Below are 27,313 nucleotides of genomic sequence, written 5' to 3'. Positions count from 1 at the left end.
AGACTTGCTGTGTAAACACAAAACCTTTAATTTTCAAGACTGAATAAGAATTAAGAGGTTAAAAAATTCTTGAGATCAAAATTTTATCGTGCTAAATGAACTATTTCTACAAAACATTATTGCAACAAGAGATTCAGCACTACCAGTAGAGAAGCAGAGTTTAGAGAGAAAATTCATGCATTGTTAGTAAGCATAAGCAAGAGGCAAGACAGAGGGTCATATTCTTAAATAATATGGTTCCCCTTCTGCACCATTTTAGGGACCTATCGTGTGAATAAGCTGTTATATTTACATAACATATCAAATTGTCAAAATTTTGTGATACCGCCTCCCTAATATTTACCAATGCTATCCTCTATGGTCCTGGTGGTTTTATATGAACTGTGACAACCCCCAATGCTTTAGCAAGGTTCAAGAAGATGACCCAGAATGAAGAGGTGTTAGAAACAGACAAGTAATCTCCTTTCCAATATTTATTGTAAATCAAGAGTAACTGTACATCTTGGTGGTAACAGAGCCATATAATACACATATTATACATGAACATCACTCCTACCTCAGTTTCAAAACAAGGTCAATTTCTTTTCAGCATAATCCTTTTAAAAAACAAGTTGATATATATATGGGAGTCTAAATGGTTCATTTTTGAACTGGGAGGTCGTCTACAAATTTTGCTCAAGCAGTGCAGGTGATCATTTAACAAGTGAGACTCTACATGTTAGACTTGAGAATACAACTAATGCACTGCACTAAATGGCAACTAGTCATGCCAAGTGGTAGCAATGGGGGAGGTGGGGAGGGGGAGGCTTGTGGTACTGGACATGGGTCTACAGGGACGGGTAAACGTGAAGATTAATTAGGAAAGTAAGGAATACGGATACCAAGGTCTAACTGCATCTCCCCTTTCAATGATGGTAGTTATGATTAGTCTTGACTAGAATATCTCAGGATGAGTTTAGTTAAAAACTTTCAAAGTAACAACTTGAATCTTGAAATGAACTAGTTATTCTTCACTTACAAAACATAAGTCAACCTACTGTCAAATTTAAATAACATTCTGTAAAAGTACCTCATTTCATTGAAGTTTCACAGGCTAAACTGAACCAAGGAAAAGATACTGTTGATAAATACTGTTCAGGTCCCCAGTGATTGGTATGAGATTGAAAGTGAAATAAAAGGAAAGAAAGACAAGAAAAAATAATAAAAATATATATATAACAGTGAGTATTGAAATATAAGAAAAATTTACTATATCTGAAAAGGTAAGAATATCTGGACAAGGTAATCTATCAATCATCATAGAGCATTAGATTTTGTTGTGGCAAGAAAAAATATCAACCAATCAATCAATCAAATGATAAATCAACAATTAAGTGGACCCCAGGTCAAGTAATGATCTTGATGTGATGATCCAAGACCACATTCAGGACCTCTACTAATTGACATCATTTAATGTTCACCACAACCAATTATTCCTTAACAATGTGCCATGGTAATAAATGGGTAAACACGAAGATTAGCCCAAACTAAACTAGTTGAGCTTGGTTGGGATGGGCTGGACTTAGGATATAGCTATCTTAAGCTCATGGACTTCTGGACCACTTGTTGGAGATTAAGGTGTTGGGGGTGGGAATGGGGGGTTCAGGGGGGTTGAGCACAGGTACTACAGCAACCATGATAAACCTGAAGAACTACAAGAAAATGACTGACTGCCAGCTAGTGACAACTACCTGAATCCTTTAAAAAATTTCACCTAACACAAGTTTGATGTCACTACTGCATCACTAATTTCTTTTAGGTGCCAATTATTGCAATGGGTACTGCATGGTCAAATCAATACAAATCCTTCTTAGCCTCTGAATATACACGTTAAAGAAGCTCAAAATTTTAGATAAATCGTGATCATATCTATGTGAATAATAAAAATAGCTGATCTTGAAAGTAACTATCACTTTCTCTTAATAATCAAGAGGTGTCAGTGGTATTCAGCAAGGCTCCAGCAGCACTGTATCCCTGCTAAACACATGTTGACATTGAACTAAATAATGCAAAAATAAACGGGACTAAAAATATTAAAATAGAATACATTAGACTGGCCTACCTATAAACAGATGGGACAAGAAATGGCAATCATTGTGTAAAGCCAGCATAAATCTAGTAGGAGCAGTAAGTGGTGGGCATAGACAAAACAGGACAACAAAGATATTGTTTAATAAAATCTAGTATGGCAATAAAAAATAACACAAGACAAGTCAGTTGAGGCTATTGCTTTTCATTTTGTTAAGATTCATTTCAATCAAGCAGGGATTCAAAATCAAGCAGATTGGTTGCATACAATTAGGGCAGACTTCTGAAATCATGGCTCTATTGCCTGCTGATGCAAAAGCCAACACGTTGGATGGGATTGCTTATACTCAAACATACATACATACATACATATACACACGCACATACATATCAAAGGGCATTTTCACCCTTAAACAGGGGGTGAATGGATGACTTGAATCATACACCCACCCCACATCTACCCTGCACCTATCCAAATACCATTCACAGTTGAGGCAAACTGACAACACAAGTAACTCCAAGAGTTCTCAAGACCTTCTACCCAAAACTGTTGAAAATGTTTCTACTTTGTTCATTGTATAAAGGAATGTTCTAATTCTACTGGATATCTAATAGTTTGACCACCTTGATATCCACATATTGACTTTGACACACAAACAACAAAAGAACAAGGTAATAATGGAGATGGAGAGTAGACATTACAAGATAAGAGCAAAACAAGTTAGGTGAGGACACTGTATTAAAGAACATGTTGTGGAGATCCAAGAACAGCATTATCTATTCCAACCAAACTTTTGGCAACTAATTGGAGGGTGTCTTGAAAAACAATGTTTATATTATTCAACAAAATTTCAGAGCCTGAAAAGGTATACTATACAGAGCAGCAACCCCATATTTAGATGGAATACAGGCAAGAAAATGGCAGTTTTTGATCTCAGGCCCTGAAATTTCAGTGTAAATCAGTTCAAAATTATGAGACAGAATCACCTGCTACATGAAACAAGTGAATCTATCAAACAGGGTTAGGGGTGTTGGTGGCAGAAAGGGAGAGCAAATCTTGTGCTGCCCTGTCTTGTGACTACAGCACAAGCATGGACTAGGTTGCTTCACATCAAAGCAGAGGAACTATCAATGGGACCCAAATTCATGGAACTTTTACAACCATAAGATTTGCTGTTAAGTATTAGAATACCTTTAGATTTCGGTTTTCAGTAATATCACTGCAGCAGACATACAGCATTATCCAATATTATTCTAATTATTTGCTGCACAAAAATATGGGAATTTACTAGAGTCCTACCTTTTTCTGACAAAAAGAAATTTGAATATCAGAATCCAACCACTACAATAAATGGTGAAACTCAAACTTTTGCAAATCTATATCCAGATCTGGAACTTTGAATAGAAGTGTTGTACTGCATTCCTGAGTTCCCATGAGTACTAAAGAGGTTCCTAATAAAAATGAACAGGGCCATGTTCTTAAAACTTGGGTAAGGAATTTTCTTCCACATCCATACAAAACCAATTGGTAACCCTAATTTGCTAGATAGTGACAGTTCTTCAATTAATCTTCCCACACTAATATGATAGAAAAGATGATGAGTAGATACTAACCTGCAAATAGTGATAGTACATACCAAAAGGACTCTTCCTTCATATAAGGAGGGTGGCAAAGTCAAAGCTTCAACCCAATTCACCCCACACCCGTTCATTGCCCCTCTCATCTTAGCACCTTGTGGATGAATGGTCATCCCTGCCCCAAGTCACACTGCTTGGGTCAATGACAATGCAGCAAGACATAGACAGTACCGTTAGAAATAAACTGTGCTGAGAAATCCACTGGGGAGACGATCATGATACCAACTGATATTGCTTGGATGGGAGAGGAAGAGCCTTTCCTTAATTTTGGGAATGAAGTCAAAGGTGTTTCAGGGCCAGGGTTCTTGGGGGAAGTTCACAAGAAATTGATACATATTCCACACATTTACAGAAGTCAGGAAATAGATATGGCAATTTCTACAACAATGATTAAAATCAGGGCCTATCTTAGTACAAAGGATGAAATTCTCAACCATGACATTGGAAATCTTATAATCATATGCAAGTCCTAGCAGCACTTTTGGGCAAACCAATCTTAATTGCAATCTGGTACCTCTTGGGTTCCTAAGAGGTTTTATTTTACCAAAAGTCTTGAAAGCCTTTTCCGTTTAACTGAATACCTTTGCAGACTGAAGATGAAACAAGGGACCTGTACTATACCAAGGCTCCTACTAACTTCCTGGAAGTTGCAGAAGTAGGTAAGTGCTATCACAAAACGGATTACCATAAACGGAGGAAATATCTACCAGTGAGTGTCTATTTCCTAAACAAAACTAAATTCTGTTGCACCAAGGCAAGAGGCCTGAGAACTTAGGATTGTCTGCACAAGACTTTAAAGCATTTTGCACCAAATGATACTAAATCACATTACACCACACTCATTGACATCTATCCTTGTGCCTAGCAGGCAAGCATTACGTTAATTAGGTCCAATTCCCTCTGACTATTGAGGAAAAGTGAGGTTAGGAATGAAGTCAGGTAAGAAACTCAGGCAAGCTCCTCAACATATACAAAACATCTCCTACCAAATTAAGGACAATAAATGGGTGATGAAACGACTTAAAAAAATAAATGCGTAAACTCTCCTGCAATTATCAAATAAATGAAAGGTCTGGAAAAATACACCTGAGTAGCCTACTTCTACGTATCACTCATGTTGATCACGCATCTCCACTTTAAACTAGTCAAATTGTCATAATTATTATTATCGGCCTCACAGGAATAATTCTTATTCTCCCTATCAACAAATGATTGATTGGCGATGTGACTACCAAGCCACACACGTCTGTTGTGTATAAATGTGAGCAAGTAACAAAAGTGACAGTGTCAAAAGTGTAATCTACAGTTAAGCATATTATTGTCAACACACTGTGGCAATGATTCATTGTGATCACCGAACCTGTATCATAATATTTGTAGAACTAATCCATCCAAGAGTTACCACACATCACTGAGGCTCAAGTAGAGCAGACCTGTTCTACCCACCTACTAACTATGGGTAAATCTTGGACAAGACCAACAAGTTGGCTGATTTCTCTTCTATTCTTTTTCACACCAGGAATCATAAGGGCATGATCCCTGTACCTTGTCTATGGAATAACTGCACCATACCTTAATAATTTTACTAAACCTGCCTGAACCAGTTCTTATTGACGTGACCATCCAGTTTCACTAAACTTCAGCTGCCATGTCTTCTATAGATTTTTAAGCGCTGTCGGCTAAAAGTCAATCTCCTCTGTCCTTGATTGTAAAACACTTGATCCTGAAGTGATCACACATCTGTCTCACCTGTAAATAAACAAGATTATCAAGTTTCAGATATTTGCTTTAAGTACAATGCTTTATCTATTGTCAGAATAAAGATGTTTGGCTAAATCAGTGGCCGCAAGAGATAATAGTGGTTGATTAAATGAATCTTACTGCATGTGCATGCTTATCAATTCATGAACATACAATTGACAAAATATTTTGTCATGGCAAATATTTGACGATTTAATTCAGTCTGGAAGCAGGCTCCATCCTCAGCCATCTCAACAGAAAAGACTGTATGCCAGCCACTCTTCCTCCATAGATGAGTAAAAAGTCTGGTTACTTCAAAAGCTTTCAGTATGTCAGGGTAGTGAAGACTGAAGTATCTTAAGTACTTAACACTGAAGCACTTACCACGCAGACTCCATAATGAATGTGGGCTAAACAAGCTATAACACTCAGAATAATGAGAATGATGATTTCAAGTGAGGGAGCTGCAGCGATAATAGCTACACCGATGCTCAGGGGAATCAGCAGCCAGTTGACCAACTCACATCGTGTGTTGCTCATTTGGGACACTATTAGTCGACACTGAAATAAAAAAGAAAAGGGATAACCACATTACTAAGACAATTCACGATAAGAATGTTAAGTTGACTTCAAAGTGCAAAAATGTTACATCAAGGTAACACAAGAGGATACTTTTTAGTCCTTAAGAAGTTAGACTATTCTATCTATATACATACATATACCGAGGGCTTTTTCTTCCTTGCAAGGGAGGTAGTGATGGAGTTTGGGAAGGTGTGCAAGAGAAGAAGTTTAAGATAAATATGGGTAAAACTAAAGTGATGAGATGTATAAGGTAAGAGGATAACAGCAAATTGGAAATGGGTATTAATGCAGACAGACTGGAGGAAGTGGATAGCTTTAGATACTTGGGGGTGAATGTGATGGGAAAGGTTGTGGTTGTGGAGGTAGAATGTAGATTGAGAGATGCCAGTAAATGCCTTGGGGGATTACAAAGTGTAATGAGAAACAGACATTTGGGAATGGATGCTAAGAGGGGTGATTGTGCCAATCGCACTGTATTGGGCAGAAACATGGAACATAAGAGAGGAAAAGAGAAAGAGTTTAAATGTGTTTGAGATGAAATGCCTGAAAAGTATGGTAGGGGTTACTTGGCTGGATAGAATGAGAAACAAGGTGAGGAGGTGGAGGTAGAATGTAGATTCAGAGAAGCAAGTAAATGCCTTGGGGGATTAAAAAGTGTAATGAGAAATACACATTTGGGAGTGGATGCTAAGAGGAGATCATATGATGGGGTGATTGTGCTGACAGCACTGTACAGAGCAGAATCATGGAAAATAAGAGAGGAAAAGAGGAAGCGTTTAAATGTGTTTAAGATGAAATCCCTGAGAAGTATGGTAGGGGTTACTAGACTAGATAGTGAGACATGAGGAGGTGAGGAAGAGAACAAGGGTGGAAAGGGAGTTGGGAGATAGGGTTGATGAAAGAGTATTGGGATGGTTTGGACACATGGAAAGACTGAATAAAGAAAGATTAGTAAAAGACGTGTGGAAGGCAGAGGTGGGGGAGTGAACATGAGGGGGTGACCAAAGATGAGATGGATGAATAGAGTAAAAGGGGCATTGGGAAAGATGGGAATGTTCATTGAAGAAGGAAGGGAAAAGACAGAAGATAGGGGTGAGTGGAAAATGGTTCTGTATGGATGATGCTGTGATGTTTGGGAGTATGTTTGAATGATATTTTGATGCAGCCCAAAGGGATTTCTCCCCATCTCTTTTTCTACAAGAGGGGACAGAGTGGGGGTCCCTGATTAAATGAAGTGGCCTTGCTGTGGATATGCTATGTCTTGCTGCAATGCTTCTGACCCAGAGCAGTAGGTGATATGCAGGGATGCATCATCCAGGAGGTGCCAAGAAAAGTGGGAGGGAGGGGTGGTGAATGAGAATGGAGTATGTTGGGATGAAATGGGTGGGAGTGGATTTATGCCTTTGGCTACCTCCCTTGTTAGAGGCAGCCACAGTCAAAAGTCCCAACCCCACTCTCGCCCATTTCATCCCCACCCACTCCATTCCTTTCTACCTATATAGCAAGGGCTTTTTCCCTTAAGGGAGGTAGCCAAGACAAAAGGCATACACCCATTCCCACCCACCACCCTTCCCTCCCTCCCATTTTAACTCCATGTGGATGAAGGGTCATGAGAGGGAGGCAAGGTTGGTGGGTGGAAAAGGAATGAATGGGTTTCAGACTACAGTGAGTCCTCCTTATACGGTATTCTTTATCCAGTAAATTCAGTTATGGTATTTGGTAATTACTATCCTTGTTTCTATTTACGGTAAGAAAAATTCACAGATACGGTATCCGCTAGATATTTTGAAGAAAGAGCAGGGAGAAGGTACGTCTGCCATATCCTATTATTACATGTTATAATGGGTTCGGTATATGGTCATTTCAATTTGAGTTAAGGTTTTCAGGAATGCATATGTACTGTATAACGAGGACTTACTGTATTACTTTCTAAATACTATTACTTTTTTCAGTCATGGTGAGCAGGAAATCACCACCTGCTTTTCTCATACCAAGTGGTCAAAGATACATAAGACCACACCTCAATATAATGGATAAAAAGTGCAACAGTGACCCCATCCATACCCGACTATACTTATCCTGCTTACCATTAGCATTAAAATATCTCCTCGGCCCCCTTTACTAATGGAGGGGTCAACATCACAAATAAACCCCCCTGCTGCTACCTCAAACATTGCTCTATCTATTACCAAGAATCCTTTTTTCCTCTTTTAGGGGAAGATGGCATTACCACTCTTATTTTATCACCTTGTGGACAAAAGGACCTTCCTATCCCCTGCCACACCACCCAGGTCAATGCAGTGACACAGTGCTTCCACATCAAGCTCTGAAAAGAGCTGAAGAAAGTGGAGTACAAAGAAATATCACTATTGTGTCATGAAACTAAATACTCACATTCATATTAGCAAAAATGCTTCCTACTAAGAACACAAGTGCTCTTGGATCATAATTGATGATATCATTTGGTGAATAAACCACCCAGCCTGTTGTGATGGCAAAGAAGACGAGAGGTGTAACCAGTGGCCGTATGGCTTCCTGCACACCCAACATTTTACCACTTCCATCACGATACGACCTGAAATAACCCCAAGTTTACATGTGGAAAAAAAGGCAGCTGCATGGTTACAAAATGAATACTACCATGCTAGACATACAAGATCATATACACAAGTTATTATATACACTCATCACAATAAATTAAATTACATAATGTAAACAACAGCTGTCTCATGATGGTAAAATACAATCCGAATTTATTTTTTCACCGTATATGAGATGTTTCTATCTTTTCACTCCCTCCTAATTATGTGAAAATGTGAAAATTGTACATTAGTTCTTCCCCAAAAATACCACTAACTCAATCCAACCTAACCATCACTTCTGTCTCTGAACAGGCCCAAGAACAACTTCAACTGTATTTTTTATACTTATTCACGCAAGGAGACCTATGAACATGCAACTGCTTCCCTCTTCCTACTACTTTTAAACAATGACATAGAAATAATTCCACACTGATACATCACAGGCAACAGTCTAAAGAGTTTTCCCATAGAAATCTATGGCAGGCCAGAATGACTTTTGCCAGTCACTGTGGATCTGCGAGTTTTCCTCTGTGAAAGTTGTGTCGACAATTAATCAATTAGCGTGCAATTCTGCCTATGAAAACTACTGTACATTTGTGCCTATACAAATAAACATCTATATGCAGCTTAGAATGTAAAGTGTTGACTTCAAGAAACATAAGTCATGCAAACATTTGAAAATAAACAAATAAATAAAATGTTCCAAATCTTACTTATAAATATTCCAAAAGGACATGGGCAGGGAGCTGGCAAGTGAACCAGCATACATAAGTATTTCGAACATGGCACCAGAAGGAATTCCGAACACTTCAAACTTCCATATCCCTTGACCCCACACTCCTGTTACTATATATATAATAAATATTATCTGCAAATGAAGGTGTAGTAATTTAGTACCTTAATATCTGCTATATCTTAGTATTAGCATTAGATGAAAACTAATAACTGATAATATGTATTCAAATTAAAATTCATTGTTAAAAAATATGAACTATCTAGTTCTAAAATCAAGCACTTAATCTCATCTCTATTGTAGAACAATATTTCACTAAAAAGTTACCAATGGAATGATGGAAGAAAAATCCTTTTAGGTAACAAATTAACAATTTCAAACATATCACTGAACTCAATACCTACCGCAATCTCAGTTTTATTCAATTATCAACTTATAGTGCTGAAGATACTCACTACTTGAGAAATGTCATAGCCCCATGGCAGAAACAATATCTTAGTAAGATATTTCTCCCAATGTGACGTATAGAAACACGTCAGTACATTCCAAAGGACAAAGTAAAATCGCAGGGGACCGATGCTGTAGTCCAGTCGTCCAAAGACTGACCAGATGCAGGCTGGAATGAAGAAGGTCGTCCAGGAGTCCAGGCCATGGTCGAACAGTTCACCCAGAGGACCCGAGGTACCTGTCCGTCTCGCTTGTTTTCCATCTATGCCATCTGGGTGTTAGAACAAAGACATATACAGATAAATGCAAACTTCTGTCTACTTCTCTACATTCTGACAGTCTGAGGTAATTATTTTTCAGCCTGTTTGTTCATACATATATATACTAAAGGCTTTTCCTCCCTTACACGGGGGGTAGCCCAAAAGAAAAAGGCATACAAACCATTCCCACCTATTCCACTCCCCTCCACCCTCCTCCCTCCCTCTTATCTTGGCACCTCCTGGCAAGGCCGCTTCATAAATTTGGCGACCCCCCTTCTCCATCCCCTCATGCATTTAGATGAAATGTGTTATCACCTCTGATGTTACCAATTCTTGTTAAAATCTTATACCACTGTATGAACCCCCCACTGAAGCCTCCATTACATACAAGCACCTAATATCAACATGGTCATTACAACTCAGTAAATGTCTCAGCAACTAATATTAACGAGCTGACAATAAGAAGAAAAAATAAAAAATAAAAAATAAATAAAATAAAATAAAATACAAATTACTAACATCCAATAAAAGGGAGTTTTAAGTTACCTAGCGTGTGAGCCATGAAGTGGTTGAATGCACATACTAACCACACCCAGTTAGGAACCGGAGGATATTGCTTAACAGCTGGATCATCGCTCGACGAAAAGAAGTAATAGTCGTATATGGAGAGTAGCATAAAATTTGCTACGGTAAATAGGAACCCAACAAATGTCAGGACATTTGGTGCTACCCATTTCGGACATATCTGGAAAATAAAATTTCTTCAATTAATTACTGAACATGAACACAACTAAGTATGACATAAAGAAGTTATGGAAAAGACCTGTAGGACAGATGTAACAGAAAAGACCTTCATGTCACTTTGCACCATCTCCATTCAAGCATCAAAAAGGTACCAAGCGATGGAATCAAATACAAGAACAATAATGAAAAAAGAAAATAACAAAACAATATCAATATTATTAATGCTGCAAAGACATTATTAAAACAAATTATCACATAATTATTTATAAATATAATAACCTATGATAACATTATAATACAGATAGGTACAGCAGAGGGGGAATAAGGAACAGAATAAGAGTAGGATATAACGAGATGTGGAATAGATTTGAATAAAATGTAATCAATATTCTATGGAAACTGTTGTTTATGCCAAACCACCACATTGCTTTTGCTCAATGGAAATAGTAACTGCATGAAGTGTTAGTGCCTTCCAGCAATCAGCGGGGTTCGATCTCGGGTCTCCGGCGTGACTGCCCTTACGCCAACCACTGAACCAATAAAAAGCACATGAAAGGAGCAACGTTTGTGGACTCGTCTTTTACACTGCAATCTTAATACCTAACGTGTTCACCATGGTCTCTGAATCACGTGTTGGACTCGTGATCGACAGCTATTTCCCTCCCGGAGGAGAGCTCAGAGCTCGTATGACCGATCTATGGGTAATGATGTGACCTTACACGCAGACACCCCCCCCAACTCCCTGCCCACGAGATTTGGAGTAACAACTCGAAGCGCAGCGATACTGAAATTATTACAGCCCTGGGCAGGATTCGAACTCGGACCGCCGTAGTGCAAGTCGGAGACTTGTGTGTGTGTGTGAGCGACATAAACGAGGACATCTGCAAAATAACACACACAAACGCGACATGACGTCACTTTCCCCCACGTAAGGATCGGTTCCAATAAACGGAACTTTCAAGTGTTCGTGACTCTCTTGCGAGGCTTGATGACGTCATTAATGTCGTCTCCTCTCTCTCTCCTTCCTTCCTTGAGTTTAAGCCGGCAAGCCAAAGCCTGCTCTCATAATCGCGCCTTGTGTTGTCACAATCGAGCTCAGCCAATCTGTCGGAACAGTTCACAAAGAAAAGTTTGTGGACCGACCCCTTCCCCCTCCCGCTCCCTCCTTCCTTCTGCCCACGCTGTCGGTCGTCTCCACAACACACAATCTTCTCCCCATCAACTCTTGATGGCTTCAATTTCTCCAGGTCAACTTCCCCTGCCAATACACTCTTCCCCTCCCCGCCGACTCTCCACAGCCACCATTTCTATAGACAAACGCGAGTAATCCCCTCTCGGGACGATCAAAACTTGTAATCGCCCCCTCACTTCCGGGTTGGGAGCAGTCACATACAGTTGAATAGATTAACCCAACGTCAAAAGTGCTGCCACCCACACGGTACGGAAGGGGTGAACCAACGTAGTCTACCACCTTTCTACGTAACAAAATGCATTTCACTGTTGAATAAATACAGTTAATAAAATGCATCAACACTAAACGATAAAATTCTAGTGGCAGGATGAAACCCATAAAAGTAGTCGAAGAAATTTGACAATTTACAAAGGATTACAAAGGCAAAGCATGCCGACAGGAGACCTTTTGATCCATATCTAGGTCGGATGCAAAAAAAAAAAAAAATAAATTAAAACTATAACAATGTAAATAACAATTAAAATACATAAATAAATGCATTGGTATAGTTGAATAACAAACAAACAGGTAAATAGTAAATGATAATAAATTGACATATAACTAATAATAAATGAAAATCAGACAGACAAATTATAACAAAACAAAAACAAATAATGTAACATAAATTATAATAATTACAGCATCTTACTTAGGTATTTATCTAAATGATTCTTAAAGCTTCGAACTGAACTACATTGCACTACCTGTGCAGGAAGTTTATTCCATTCATTAACTACACGGTTGGCAAAGTTGTTTCTACCTACTTCCAAATTGAATCTATTTCCGGACAGTTTGAGACCATTGTTTCTTGTCTGATTCTCATTCAATGTGAAAATTTGGTCACTTTTGATGTTGTCAATTCCCTTTAAAATCTTAAAGACCTGTATCAAGTCACCTCTGAGTCTACGCTTTTTTAGGGAAAACAGATTCATGTGCTTAAGTCGATTTTCGTATGATTTATTTTTGATATTTGGAATCAGTTTTGTGGCTCGCCGTTGTACTTTTTCCAGTCTGTCAATGTCTTTAATGAGATTCGGTGACCATACGGAAACAGCATATTCCAAATGTGGACGAACTAACGATTTATATAGCTTGTTAATGAGTGATGGACTTTTGAAATCAAAAGATCGCGCAATCAATCCCAGAATCTTATTTGCTTTCTCAGAGGCTGAAATACACTGCTTGGATGATTTGAGGTCGTTACTGATAATTACGCCGAGATCTTTTTCACTATCCACTTTTGTTAACGAATTTCCAAATAACTTGTAATCGTACTTGCTGTTATTTTTACCTATGTGCAATGAGTCCACCCACACTCTCAAACACCCCCCCCACCCCCTACGTCACGAAAAACTCCATATTCCCCCCTCTCCACCCAATTTTATTCACCCACTCCCAGCTCTCCCTTCCTCCCTTGTTCAAGGTCGATTCTCAGTACATACACTCCCCCACCCACAGCTTTCAGCGTACTCTCCCGGCAGCTCTCCATCCCCATTTCTCCCAATTAACTTGCTAATTTTCGCCATTACATCACAGCCTGACCTCGCCCTTGGCGTCTTCCCCAACGGGAGGCACTTTCGCCTCCCAATAATAATAATAATGATAATAATAACAACAGCAATAATGAACAAAATCCTTTAAACATAAGTACTCCCCTTCTTCCCTCAATCTACCAATATTCCACTCCCAACTACTCCATCTCTAACTCCCCGAGCACCCTCCAACCTTGCTCCCAACTACTACATCCCTTTAATACGTCTATACTTCTTTGAACTATTCCTTACTCCCAACCTCGCTGTACACGCTCCAAACCCCAGTGGTTCCCAACCGGTGTGCCGCGAGAACAACTGAAGGTGCCCCCCCCCAAAAAAAAAAAAAAATCGTAGTACAGACCCTCTATCATCCATTTTTGTTCATTAAATCAGCATCAGTGTAAAGATCAGTATTTTCATATTATCCAGGGACAAAATTTTGTTACACTAATGCTGAATCATCAAAATACTGACAAACTAGAATTTAAATTTTCTAATAAGGGTGCCGGGGACCTCTGAAAGGCTTGGCAAGGGTGGGTGGGTGCCTCCAGCCAGAAAAGGTTGGGAACCACTGCCCTACACTTACTTCCACAACCATCTCTCTACCATCAACTACTTAATATCCTGTACACTCTGAACCATATTTACTGTACCTATGCCACCCTTCTACTTCCTATTGCTAAATAACCAACATTTACTTGAAACCATTCCTTACTACTTATATACCCTAAACTCCTGTACTCACTCAAACTGCTCCCTAATAATTAATACCCTAAACTACTGTACTCATTCATACCCCGGGGTATATAATCAGTATATACTTCAATAACTGTACTTACTACTAAAAGCTGACAAAAGAACCTCACTCCCAAATTATGGAACTATACTCCAAACTAGCCCCCACCCTCCGCCAGCCTCTCAAGCCCCCCCCCCGTCCCCCATAGCTTCCTTCCTTCCTCTCGACCTGCAGCTTCAAGTCCGCCCATAGTCGACGTCTGTTCCCTACAGTCGCTCCCTTTCCCCACTTTCACATCCGAGCCCACATTTGCCGTGACAATGTTATACTAGGCATACGATGTTACACTGCCGTCTTGTACGTAGTATAACTTGGTTTAAAAAAGTATAAGAGTTTGTATGTGTGTATACATATATGCACTCACACGTATATGATAGAGAATTCTTTAATGCCGTAATCTAGGCTCACGTAGGGTTAACGCTAACGAGCTCAACATAACCAAAACACCATGTAAACACCTCTACTATAGCGAAGTTCCTCCTTAACCGAAACTAAAAACAGTCTTGCATCAATCTGAAGAAAATCAAAGGACGACCCAGGCTGTCGACCAAATTGACCCAAGGACCATCAACACCCTTAAGGGTCACCCCCCCCCCCCCGTCCCTTAACCTCAATTAAGGTCTCATCAGGACACCGTCTTAGACTCCCGCACGGGGATCCATTCCCTCCTCCTCCTCCATCCCCCCTCCTCCTCTTCCTCCGTTGCTAAGAGGACAAACAATCTACCCTGACCCCGTCTGACCTAATCTCTCTCATCATAGCTCGCTGATGACACGCTTTTTGTTTTCCAACATTTCGGCTGCCACCTGTCCTACGAGGTGGTTAGGCATGCATGCCTCTGTCGGAGCAACTCGGGAGGAGATCTAAGACACCATTTCCCCTCGCTGAAGCCGCGAGTGGATTCTCCACAGGGGGTCGAACCACCATCCATCCACTTTGTCGCCTGTAGAAGGTGGAGCACTTGTCCACTCAGCCACCATATTCCCCCTTTTTCTCTTCTACACATTTCTCTACTAATATATAAAAACCTCAGATTAGTTTCAAAATCCCAAAGCCAGTTGAGGCCGGTGACTTTTGGTCACACTCGAGACCCTCAAGGGAGACAGTACACACCATAGACACTTTTGGAGAAGGATTACATCTATAAAAAATGTAACCAAGAAGGAACTTAAAAAGTATTCGGTTTTTATTTCATTTTTCCCCAATTTCGTTAAGAAGAAGAAGAAGAAAAGACCGGAGGCCTGCAGAGCCGCAAGCCAAAGCCCACGGCATAACCCTGCCGGCGAAGCCTACGCTGGTGGGGGAAAATAAAATAAACAATAAAACAAACTGCCCGTGCAGGGTTGTTCTGGTAAGATTACAACGCAGACCACAAGTCTTGTAGGGGGGAAATGCCTGGCAAATCTTTACGAAAGAATAATCTATAGACGGAAGGAAGGAATCAGGACGACCGTAAATGTAGAGCCTCCCCGTGGAAGGAAGGTAGGTTGGGGGGGGGGGGAGAATAACAGAGCGTACTGTTTAATGACTTAAAACGGGGATAAGGGGGAAGAGAAGGCAGAGGCGCAGAGGACGAAAGGGAGTGAGGGAGGACAGGAACGAGATGAGGGAAAGGGGGAAGTGAAATAACGAACGGTTTAGGGAAATGTTGGACGAGTGGAAATGAGAAGGAAGAAGAATGAGACGTGAGAAGGGGAAGGGAAATGAAATGAAAGGACGGGAAGTGAAGTGAAGGGATATGAAGGAAAATGATGTGAAGTGAAAGGTAGGCATTTCCCCGCCTCCGCCCTCCCTATTGCCGTTGAAACGGCAGTCAGATTAATTATTTCAGGTGCACTGTGTCGGGACGATGGAGACGACCACGCCAGCCCCTCTAGCTGGAAAACAGGAAGAGAAAGAGGAAGAAAATGAGGAGGAAGAGCAGAAAGGAGAAAATACGAGAACGGAGACGAGGAAGGTATACGAGGAAGAGCTGCGAGAGGGAGGGGGACGAGGAAGAGAGAGAGAGAAAAAAAAAGAGAGTACGAGGGCATAGGAAGAGCAAGAGGAGAATGAAGAAGGAAAAGGAGAAAGGAGTGTAGGAAGATAGCGTGGCGGGCAGAGTAGAGCAGTCGCCAACACTGATGGTCAGTAGACATTAGTGAGACAAAAAAGGAAAACCAACCCGAGTTTCCTTATCGCAGTCTGCCACGTCTACATCGGATATTCTCTCTCTCTCACACACACACATACATATGCACAGTGGTTCCTCAGCCAAACATCTGCTGCGCAAAGCGTCACTGCGCATACACACATTACGTAATGTAAACCCAACCTTGAAGGCCCAGCCTCCCCCTAGCACAGCCGCCAACCCCGCTCCCTTCTGACAAAGAATAAAACGGGAGCAAATTCCTTATCTGTCAAATGGACCACATTGCAACTTGCCACAGCCATTGGTGCTGGGTCTAGGAAGGCATCTCGATTACTGCTCAGTCACTGTCAAACGTCATGCTACCTACCCACTCGCGTGTCGTCGGACGAGCCACATGGGCACACAACCATGCCCATGAATTGAACGCTCAGCCCGTGGTATGCAAATAAATTTTGAAAGCATAAATAAATAAGCAAGCTGAAGTCAAATAAATAATTAGTTGAATATAAACAAATAAAGGAATATATAATTAACAAAGTCCACATAAAATATAAATGAAATGTAGACAAAATCATTATCAGGACCTTCACATTGACGACGCTTCTCACATACTTCACTCTGGCTACAGGTGGACTATCTTTTTATTCAGCCAAGGGAGGGCCCCCCAACTTGCCAAAACCAAACATCCCAACGGCACCAAGCCTACGATACACAGTACCACCCGGTACGGAAGGGGCTGGACCAGAACCCCCTACTTCCCTGTGAACACAATTATTTAATAAAATCGCCTGGCGACAACCATAGTAAAAGGAAAAGCGCCCCCCCAACACAGAAGGGGAGAGCGTTAGCCGGATCCCCGGTGATGAATAAAATCGCCTGGCGGCAGGTAGAGGAATGGGAGTAGGACATCCAGCTCGACATTGAAGGTCTCCTCTATCCCGTTGTGTTTACCTCCACGGTTGCCATGGCAACCCACAGGAACCCGAAACACGCCATCCACGGAACACGCCCGGGGTCTACACAAGAACAGGGCAGTCCGCGTCACGCAGGAAGCTAACGAGGCAAGGTCATGCAGACACAGACCGGGCTGACCCTTTGTGTCTGGTGCCTTGCGCGCCTGCTCCATGACGTCACGCTGTTAGTTATCTTTCAGAAGGGAGGTGCCCTGTTCTTGTACAGACCCTAGAGCTATATTTAGCATTACTCCCTCTTTGATTTCACACAGGAGAACCGACAACCGGCGACTGCTCCCATTCTACTGCGGCACATTTGTAGAATACAAGTCAACGTTTCTTCATGGAGATTTAAGGGAAGGCCTCCTGGCCGTTGACGGTCACTGTGAGGCTGCGGGATTCCAGTCTGTCAAACCATCATTAATTACCACCACCAACTACTATCCCCCCACCACCACCACTCCAAAGCCCACAAAACCTATTACTATCTGTACAACCACTATACCATCGCCCCTATCACCGACTCCGTCCTGGCTCCAGCTGTTGCCTCTAGTGTCTGCGTGTCTCTTCGCCCGAATCCAATCGCTCGGCGACACCAAAGGCACCCTCACCCCCATCAAGGGCTTCACTTACTATGGTGACATCTCCCTTATGTGTATATCTAGGTGCAGTTTCCGGAAGATCATCGAGTCATCATTAATTAAAAATTACCCAAATTATAATACATCAAAAGGACAATGGTCATCATATTGTTTAACGACATTAACAATCAAAAAACGTTTACCCAATGTAGATGGCCTGGAGGACAGCTATCGTTACCAAGGTACAGTTACTTGAGCCACCTTCTCATGTTCCCATTGTATCGACTATATGACACTTGTACATTATGTAACTATCTGCTGAAGAGGACCACAGAGTGGTCGAAATATACAGCTAATTCTATTCTTCATCCGTTTACTTTCTCCGACAGTGGGATTTTTTCATATTATATATATATATATATATATATATATATATATATATATATATATATATATATATATATATATATATATATATATACACACACACGAAATAGGTGGAAGTGGATATATGCCCCTTTTGACTTTGGCGACCTCACTGGAGAAGGGAGTGGCGCTATTTTTAAATTTTTATTGTGTCTATCGATAAAATATTTCATTCGCGCCGAGGGGTCTTGCCCCGAGAAGGCTGGCACCAACGTTCTCTGAATACAGTAAGGTCGCCGGCGCCTTCGGGCTGCGGCACTTGAAAGCCAACAATTCCAATACTCTAATGACGTCATCTCGTGAGAAAATAACCCGAACCGTTTTCTCTTCCCCCTCAGCACCCCAGGAGAGAGAAAAAAAGTCAAAATCAATATTTCTTCAATAAACTACGACGTCATCGCTACAAAGAAATCGACGTTTCCCCATATTTCTTCATAATGCCACTTTTTACACCGATAAAATTTCTATGACGTCAGCCATTCTTAAAATCGTTCCTTGACCAAATCAGGATTCTCAGTGATGTCATCTCTCCAAGAAATGAGCAGTTTTCATTATATATATATATATATATATATATATATATATATATATATATATATATATATATATATATATATATAATGATATTGTTCCCAACGAGGAAGTATTCGTAATCTATGACGTCATTTACATCCGAGAAAAGAATTAGATTTCCCAACAATAATGTTCATTCTATGACGTGGGTTTATCTTTCATTCTACGTCATCTCTCCAGGAAGCTGATTTATCCAGACAAATATTTTCACCTGTGACGTCATAAAATCATCCGTAACGGACAATTAGTGACTTCAAATTATTTCATTCTGGTTAAGATTTGATGATTCTATTCCGTATACATGTAGGCAACCTTCGTCGACCCAAAACAAACAAGCAAGCAAATAAATACATTTCATTTGATGACGTAGAAATCGTCATTCGATGACGTCACTACCCAGACGAGGCTCTTGCGTCACTGACGGCGTACCGGACACAGTAGGTGTTGATGTTGGCGACCTTGGGGCCTACACCGGACGATGTGGCAGGCATCTCTACCACACTCTCCCTTCCAACCACGAACAAAGTCGAACATTTATATTGTCGAATACATCACAACCATAACGTCGACGTCTGCATCTAATACAATCAAGGAGAAACACACCATCGTTATTAATTTACTCCCTCTTCCACCTTTTTTTCACCAGTCATAGGTAGGCATCACCTCGCCCTTACCACCACCAACACCACCGTTTCAACCACAGTGGTGGCGGTCCCCAGCCACCGCAGCAACGTTCCAACTCCGTTGGTTCATAATTAAGACGAATCGTCGCTGACTGAGCGTCGTTGTACGGTTCTTTATGAAGCGGCGATAAGCAAAGGTTTCCCGTGAACTGTATCAAAACTTCGGCCGGTAGGTTTCATCATACTCCCCTTTACACAAGAAGGGGAGAGAGGTGTTCAGATAGTCGCTATTTACGCAGACGGACGTCAAGTAGATTCATCTCCCTGCTTTTTGTAAGCGCAAGGTCTCTGGACTGGCCCAGGATACCTCTATCAAGTGTATTTCCTTCCCATTTTCACACAAGCAGAGCTGACAACAGGCGACTGCTCCCATCCCTTTCCTCCTCCTCCTCCTCCCTCCTACTAATACTACGCACCGATAACAAACAGCTCCAGTGTAATAAACAATGACCAAGTCCAATCTACCTTCCCAGGGAAACCTACAGAAGGATCCGAGGACCGCACCTTTGCCCAAAGTGCACACAGCCATGGCATGTAGCCACAATCAGCCACCATTGATGGATCCAACTCCGGTCTACATAGACGCGAGGTGACCACCATCATAATCCCAGCACATCCACACTGATAGCCTTGTAACATTTTTCAAGCTAAATGCCACACCATTTCACTCTGCTGATCGGGAGACCCCGGGCAAAAGGAGGACACGAGTCTTCAAGAGCCCCCTCACTCCAGCCGATCGCTCAAAATCTGATCTATACGGACGGTGGAGGAGGGGGCATTTAGAAAAGGGAGGAATATAGTGAAGGGAGATAAAGAGAAAGTGCGTGTGTATTTACCTAGTTGTATTTTACAGGAAGGGGAGCTATGCTCGTGGGATCCCGTCTTCATATCTCATTTTATCTAAACTATTTTTAAATTCATGTATTGTTTTTACACACACCACTTTCTCATCTAACTTGTTCCAACTGTCTATTACTCTGTGAGGAAAGCTGTTCTTTTTCAGATCTCTTCTATAGCTGTCTTTCTTGATTTTCTTTCCGTGTCCTCTTGTATATCTATCATCCCATTTTATCAGATTCTATCAAAAATTTCTATGCCTTTCATGATTCTGTAAATAGCTATCAAATCTCCTCTCTCTCTTCTTTGCTCTAGTGCCTGTAGTTCAAGTTTTGCTAGTCTCTCTTCATATGATAGTGTGTGTGTGTGTGTGTGCACGTGTTTGTACCTTCACCAAAATCATCAAACACAAAATAAAAATAGCAATAGTGATCATACAAAATCCATACATTGTCTACATACAAATGGAGATCCAACATTCTGCACCTTCAAGAAGACCCTTACATGTGCGGTGCACAATACATATCACCACCAAAGGACCCCAAAAGGTCTCATCGGATTACAAGAGAGACCACCCTCCAACACCTTGACAAATGAAACACGACTCAAGGATCTACAGTGGCAAGGGGCTATTGCCCTCACCAGAGGATCAAAATCAAAGAGTACGGTGACTAAAATGACCCTGTAATATCAAGTTTATAATTGATATTACCAATGAAAATTAGGGGTAACATACTGAATGTATGGTAATTGCGCTATTTTAAGTTATTACTTTATGATGAATGACTCAAAAAATCAGGAAGAAAGAATACAAAGAAATACAAGAAAATTATAAAGGCATTTTACATAAATCAGAAGAAAAGAAATAGTCCTTGCAGACAAGAGAAATGAAAGTTCAGTAATTAGAGACGGAGACAGAACCCCACACAGTTCCTAACCTGTACATCACACGTACGCAAAAACATACAATACATATAGTGCTCTCACTTGAATGGAGTCAAACAATCATTGGCTGTCCTCCACCTCCCATACACCCATCAAATAGCCGAGTCAAACAGATCAGATAAGAGTGCACTTAGGTAGATTTCAATGTGATCACCCTGCAACACTCAGGACATGCCAATGTAGATAAGGAAATGCATCAGACAACACCTGCACACATGTGGTTTATTCATGTTCTGCAGATCATGGGCAGCACAATACACTTTGAGTGGAGCAGCCTTTACCCATGTAGGTTCTTGTTTCCTCCAGCCTTATGACTCAATAATGCCATGGGCAGAACTACAAAAATAATAAATCAATGAAAAATACTCCCCCCACCCCCAACACACACACACCTCTTAAGAATCACACTAGCATGCCTGTGCTCAGGACACCATCCAGCATTGAAACACTACCAACACAGAATAGGCCTGGCTACAAATTCAAACTGTCCCAGATGCAACCATCACAGAGGGCACGGAACACCTCATACTACAGTGTCCCACATCAACAATCCCAAGACAACAATACTATATCTTCCCTGAGTGACCTGTGAGGCTGTTGCTGGGTACCTGAAGGCTACAGGTCTTCTGCAAGAAAGACCAAGGGGGCAGCAGATTGACTGAATGAATATAACCATTCAACCAACTAAACATATCCCGTCTCACCATATATTTTTCACCACCATCCTAACTAAACACAATATGGACCATATAATTACTTCATTAACAGATCTACTACTGCAGTAGTAACAGTAACAGCAACAGCAGTTGGGGAACAGGTGCCAACTGTCTGATCTCCTTAAGTGAGAAGGTGGAGGATAGTCAAAGATGAAAGAACTTGGGCCGAGCCCAGAACAAAGTAAAATTCCCCTGATGACATACATGGAGTTGACAGGTTTTGAAGACTGATAGCAAGAAGATTAATCTCTCTGATACATATCTCACAGTACACTTACAGGTATCCCTCGCTGGTGCCACCAGACAAACTGTACATTAATCATGATTTTATGGCCACAGCAAAATACTTGTACTACACTGTTAAAAAGGGATAATATTACATGCATCTTATCATAATGCAATAATCCCATACTGTAATTTTTCTTACAATAAAACAATAAATGTTGCCAGCCCCACGTTTCAGATGACTTAATGTCTTAGAGCAATAATGGTCACACTTCCCCCCCTTCCAATAAACTAATGGTATAATACTTAATACACCAATATTTTTTGTTCATAACTGTACATTTCAGCAGAAAAAAATCTTGATCTCCCTGCAGGATTTTTTTTTTTTTTTGCAAAACCAGACAACTTTGAGGAGGTAGAAGTAGCTTCTATTTCTCAGTCATAGGCTTTCAAGTTTCGGAACTCCAGCCCTTCCCCAATCATACCTATACTCTCAGATAATGATCAGCCCACGTACATTTACACTTCATCCCTTTTATCAGATAGGACATATCTCACTTCAAGTGGTATTTTTTTTGTATCCAAATAGTCAGACTCATCACCTCTAAAGATGAGAAAGCAAATAAGATTCTAGGACTGATCGCACAATCTTTTGACTTCAAAAGTCCATCACTCATTAATAAGCTATCTAAATCGTTAGTTCGTCCACATTTGGAGTACGCTGTTCTCGCATGGTCATAAAATCTCATTAAAGACATTTGACAGACTGGAAAAAGTACAACTGCGAGCCACAAAACTGATTCCAAATATAAAAAATAAATCATATGAAAATCGACTAAAGCATATGAATCTGTTTTCAAAAAAAAAAAAAGTAGACTCAGAGGAGACTTGGTACAGGTCTTAAGATTCTAAAGGGAATTGACAACATCAAAAGTGACTAAATTTTCACACTGAATGAGAATCAGACAAGAAACAATGGTCTCAAACTGTCCGGAAATAGATTAAATTTGGAAGTGGGTAGAAACAACTTCGCCAACAGTGTAGTTAATGAAGAGAATTAACTTCCTGCAGAGACAGTTCAATGTAGTTCAGTTCGAAGCTTTAAGAATCATTGAGATAAACACCTAAGCAAGATGCTGTAATGATTATCATTTATTTTTTTGTTATCATTTGTCTTTTTGATTCTCATTTATCATTAGTTATATGTCAATTTATTATTAATCACTATTTACCTGTTTGTTTATTATTTAACTATACCTATGCATTTATTTATGTATTTTATTTGTTATTCACTTTATCATAGTTTCTATTTATTAATTTATTATTATCATGATTTTTCTCGCATCCGACCTAGATATGGACCAAAAGGTCTCCTGTCTGCATGCTCCGCCTTTGCAATTTATCCACCAAAACAGTGAATGTTCTTTAAGATTCTTTCTTACCTTGTTTAAATAAAACTGAGGATCACAGGCAAAATGAAAAGTAAAATCATAAAACAAGAGAATACATATGGGCCTCATCCATAAAATCACAAGATGCATCTTATTCATAATCTTTATATTTCATGAAACATTCCTTGTATAGCAACTCCCTCCCGCTCATATACTCCAATTTTTTAAACAAATGAGAATATCCTGTCACCCTGCTTCATTCAATTTCCCTTGAATCACTCCCTATATTTTGCACTCTGACAGACATTCTATACCAGTATGTATCCAAAGCACTATTCACCTCATCCATCAACCTAATTCTTTATCTCCCTCTCAAGTGCACTCTATCAACTTCTACTTTCCTTACTCTTTTGGCTACTTTTCCTTGTTCACCATTTCCATCTCACAGCTCTTTCTACCCCCATCCTCTTCATCACCTCTACATTTCTCATGATATCCATTCTTGTAACAACTTTTGTATTTCTCAAACACAATTACACTTCCTTTCTACCTCACTAGTATTCCAAATCTGCATACTTGCATGAGGAAACCATTCAGAAATCATGAAAACCAATAATCAGACGATTTATGAGAATTACAAACAAGATATTCAGCAGTATTTATGACAAATATCTATTACAAAATTCATCCATATTCAGCAACTATTCCATCCCTTTTCTTTTTACAAAACATTCTGCTCTATTTGTGGTGGTCTTTCATGCCAGTGGAATCTTATAATAGCTCCATTTGTCTCAAACAAGACAAGAACAAAAATATTGAAAAAAAAAAGTATATTAAAGATCATCACACTTTACTGGTCACATATTACAGGCAACTTTTCCCAAAGGCATTCTGAACCCAGCACATTATACACGACACTGCTAGTGTGAACCACCCATGGGATATGACTAATGCACAGTGGCTGGCATGAAATAACTGTTTAGGAAGAATTACTTGTACTTTTACTTTTCTTTTGTTCAAATTGTCATGTCTTCAAATGCAAACCAATTAGATTCCACTAGCACAAAAGAAATACCATGAAGATGGAGGAATACATGGGCGGACTAAATGTTTTAATGTTTGTAAAATGAACCGTAAATCCACTGCCAGAGGAAAGATATACTGAGGAAAGGAGATCATTGTATTAAGACCACAGTCTGGTTGTAATACACAGATCACTATTCCTGTGTTTCTTTGCCCTAATTTTGGGTTTTATGGTTCATGGAGGAAATTTTTTTGCTGAACTTACTTGAACTACAGTGTTCCAAAACGGGTGCATCACATAATTGCTGAGTGGGCTTGTGTCCTGGGCACTATACTGAAATTGAAAATGGATGAAATGTAACATGTTCTGAATTCACAATCTTCATTCATATTAATCCAATGCCCAAACTCTCTCCTGCAGCACCACACTGCCCAAGCAACTGGTGACTGCCACTAATCACAACATGAAATACCAGAAGTTTTGTTTAAGTAGTGGAAATACTGGGAGACAAACAAGTGTTGACTGGGTAAAGGGTGGGTGCATGTCTAGGCTAGTTACCTCCCTTATACGGGGGAAGAGGCCTTTTGGAATATGCACGCTATATACGGTGCATTTATTATATGCATATAATGATATACCCGTCACTTGGCCACTGCCTTTCATCCAGCTTACCCATCCCCTCCCAAAACTACAACTTAACCTTACAACTAATTCATAAATTACCTTAACATTACTACATTTCATAGTATACTCCATTTCTGTTAAGGGTACATATCGGGAAAATTAGTTACAACCATTACTCCAGAAACCCCTGCCCTCTTTTAAACACAATAAAATAAATGACAATGTATTTTCCCACAAAATATTCAAATTACTTTAGTTTGAATACACAAATGATTGCTGGTGTCAAATTTTGTTGTGTTTACAAAAAAAGGAGTGACAAAACAAATCAGGACCATTATATATTCAAAAGTTGCACCTCATTTTCTCATTCACTTGCACCAGCCATCTTAAATCTTTCCCTATTGACCAGCACAACTATAGATCTCAGCTAACCCCTTTATCTTAGAGCTTTCCCTCTATCTGTTACAAAGTAAAAGAGTAACTAATCACACAAGATAACTAGGAAAGACAATGTTTGGATACAAATATAATCTTATTATCTTTCTACTGCCTCTCCCTGTATGTTTACCAGATGAATTTCATTCCACCTTAATTAACTTCTCTGTTGTTACATTCAAACATTCACAGAATATATGGCTTCCCACTATTTTTGCTCAAGTTTAATGAGATGCATTAACTGAAGTTGTTGGAATAATTAAAGTAACCTTGAATAATTTGAGTCAATACAATATCCAAAAATTACCCAATTTCACAACTGCTAACACACTTCCAACAGGTAAGCTATTGAGTATTGGTGTGTATACAGAAAAACAGCATCAGTTACTAGTAAACTCCTAAATATCAATTGTGCAAAATGAAAAGGGAAACCTTTGAAGGTATTGGATCACCACTGAACAAAATTGGCGAACATCACTTCCAGGGAGGTAACCTAGCATGGTGTAAACATGCATACACACTTACACCTTAAAGTTACGTTCCTGAGACCTGTGTTAACTTTAAGTTGAAGTGCAATATCATTTGATAATGTAACTTGTGACTCGTATATATTGTGAAGAACTTATTCCATGTGGGTAGGAAATAGTCAAAACACTGCAATACCACTACACAAACAAATACTGCACTTCACTGTCATCACTTTGCAGCGACTCAGACACTCACCTTATAATTTTCAAATCCTAAGAGTTGTTCGGAATTTAAGTAACGTTTTTCCAACATTCTGTATGATTCTCATTTATTATACGATGAGTCAAAGATGTTTAACACTGAGCGCGGCCCTCCCGCCCTCTCAACCCGGTGTCTACTGAATAACTGTGATCGGCTGCTAGTGACGTGAAGGTCTTGATGCGCAACAGAGGTCGATAGTAGTGACACTATACTCTGTTTCAAGAAATCTGAACAAAGCTTAGACTTTAAACTCACGCTATGATACATCTCCTGCGATTATAAATGAGATAACTAAATTTACAACATCGTAGCTAATATGTTATATCGAAGTCTGAACTAAATACAATGGATTAGCTTTCTTACGTGGACCTAAATAACAGTGGTGATTCACATGATAGACCAGTGAGAAATCTAAATACTATCACTGAATAGGTGATGGTTAACCGATTCCTGGTGGGTATATTGCTTTATCATTATATATAATCAGAACAATATACAAATGCGTATGTGATTTATTGCAATCTAGGTATTCATTAGATAAATATTATACTAATGTTCCAACATATTTGACGTGTTAAACACCCCACACAGGGTAAACGATACAGCCAATGCATTATTTTTGCACTTTCAACATTTACTTTTGCTAAATGAGAATTGAGTTTTGGTTATGATGTTATACTGTGCTTAG

General features: G+C 39.9%; 1 protein-coding gene across 1 annotated transcript; it reads right to left on the bottom strand.

Annotated features, from left to right (window-relative positions):
• Nucleotides 1-458: 458 nt before the first annotated feature.
• LOC143034006 (ethanolaminephosphotransferase 1-like) lies at nucleotides 459-26,779 on the bottom strand. The gene is made up of 8 exons (XM_076199826.1): nucleotides 26,620-26,779; nucleotides 25,102-25,170; nucleotides 10,596-10,794; nucleotides 9,798-10,060; nucleotides 9,323-9,477; nucleotides 8,422-8,602; nucleotides 5,830-6,006; nucleotides 459-5,454 (listed from the first exon to the last, which is right to left on the bottom strand). The coding sequence occupies exons 1-8, from the start codon at nucleotides 26,674-26,676 to the stop codon at nucleotides 5,392-5,394; spliced, it is 1,164 nt and encodes a 387-aa protein (XP_076055941.1). The 5' UTR covers nucleotides 26,677-26,779; the 3' UTR covers nucleotides 459-5,391.
• Nucleotides 26,780-27,313: the final 534 nt, after the last annotated feature.

Source organism: Oratosquilla oratoria, chromosome 16 (genome assembly GCF_046742065.1).
Source record: "Oratosquilla oratoria isolate Oo_2021 chromosome 16, ASM4674206v1, whole genome shotgun sequence".
In the NCBI taxonomy this organism is placed as follows: domain Eukaryota; kingdom Metazoa; phylum Arthropoda; class Malacostraca; order Stomatopoda; family Squillidae; genus Oratosquilla; species Oratosquilla oratoria.
This window is presented reverse-complemented; position numbering and strand designations above follow the sequence as displayed.

Coding starts and splice junctions, on each gene's coding strand:
- LOC143034006 (XM_076199826.1), bottom strand. CDS start 26,676: ATGTTGGAAAAACGTTACTTAAATTCCGAACAACTCTTAGGATTTGAA. Junction 10,061..10,595: donor CTTCATGGCTCACACGCTAG/GTAACTTAAAAC, acceptor TCTAACACCCAG/ATGGCATAGATGGAAAACAA. Junction 8,603..9,322: donor TCCTTTTGGAATATTTATAA/GTAAGATTTGGA, acceptor GGGTTATTTCAG/GTCGTATCGTGATGGAAGTG.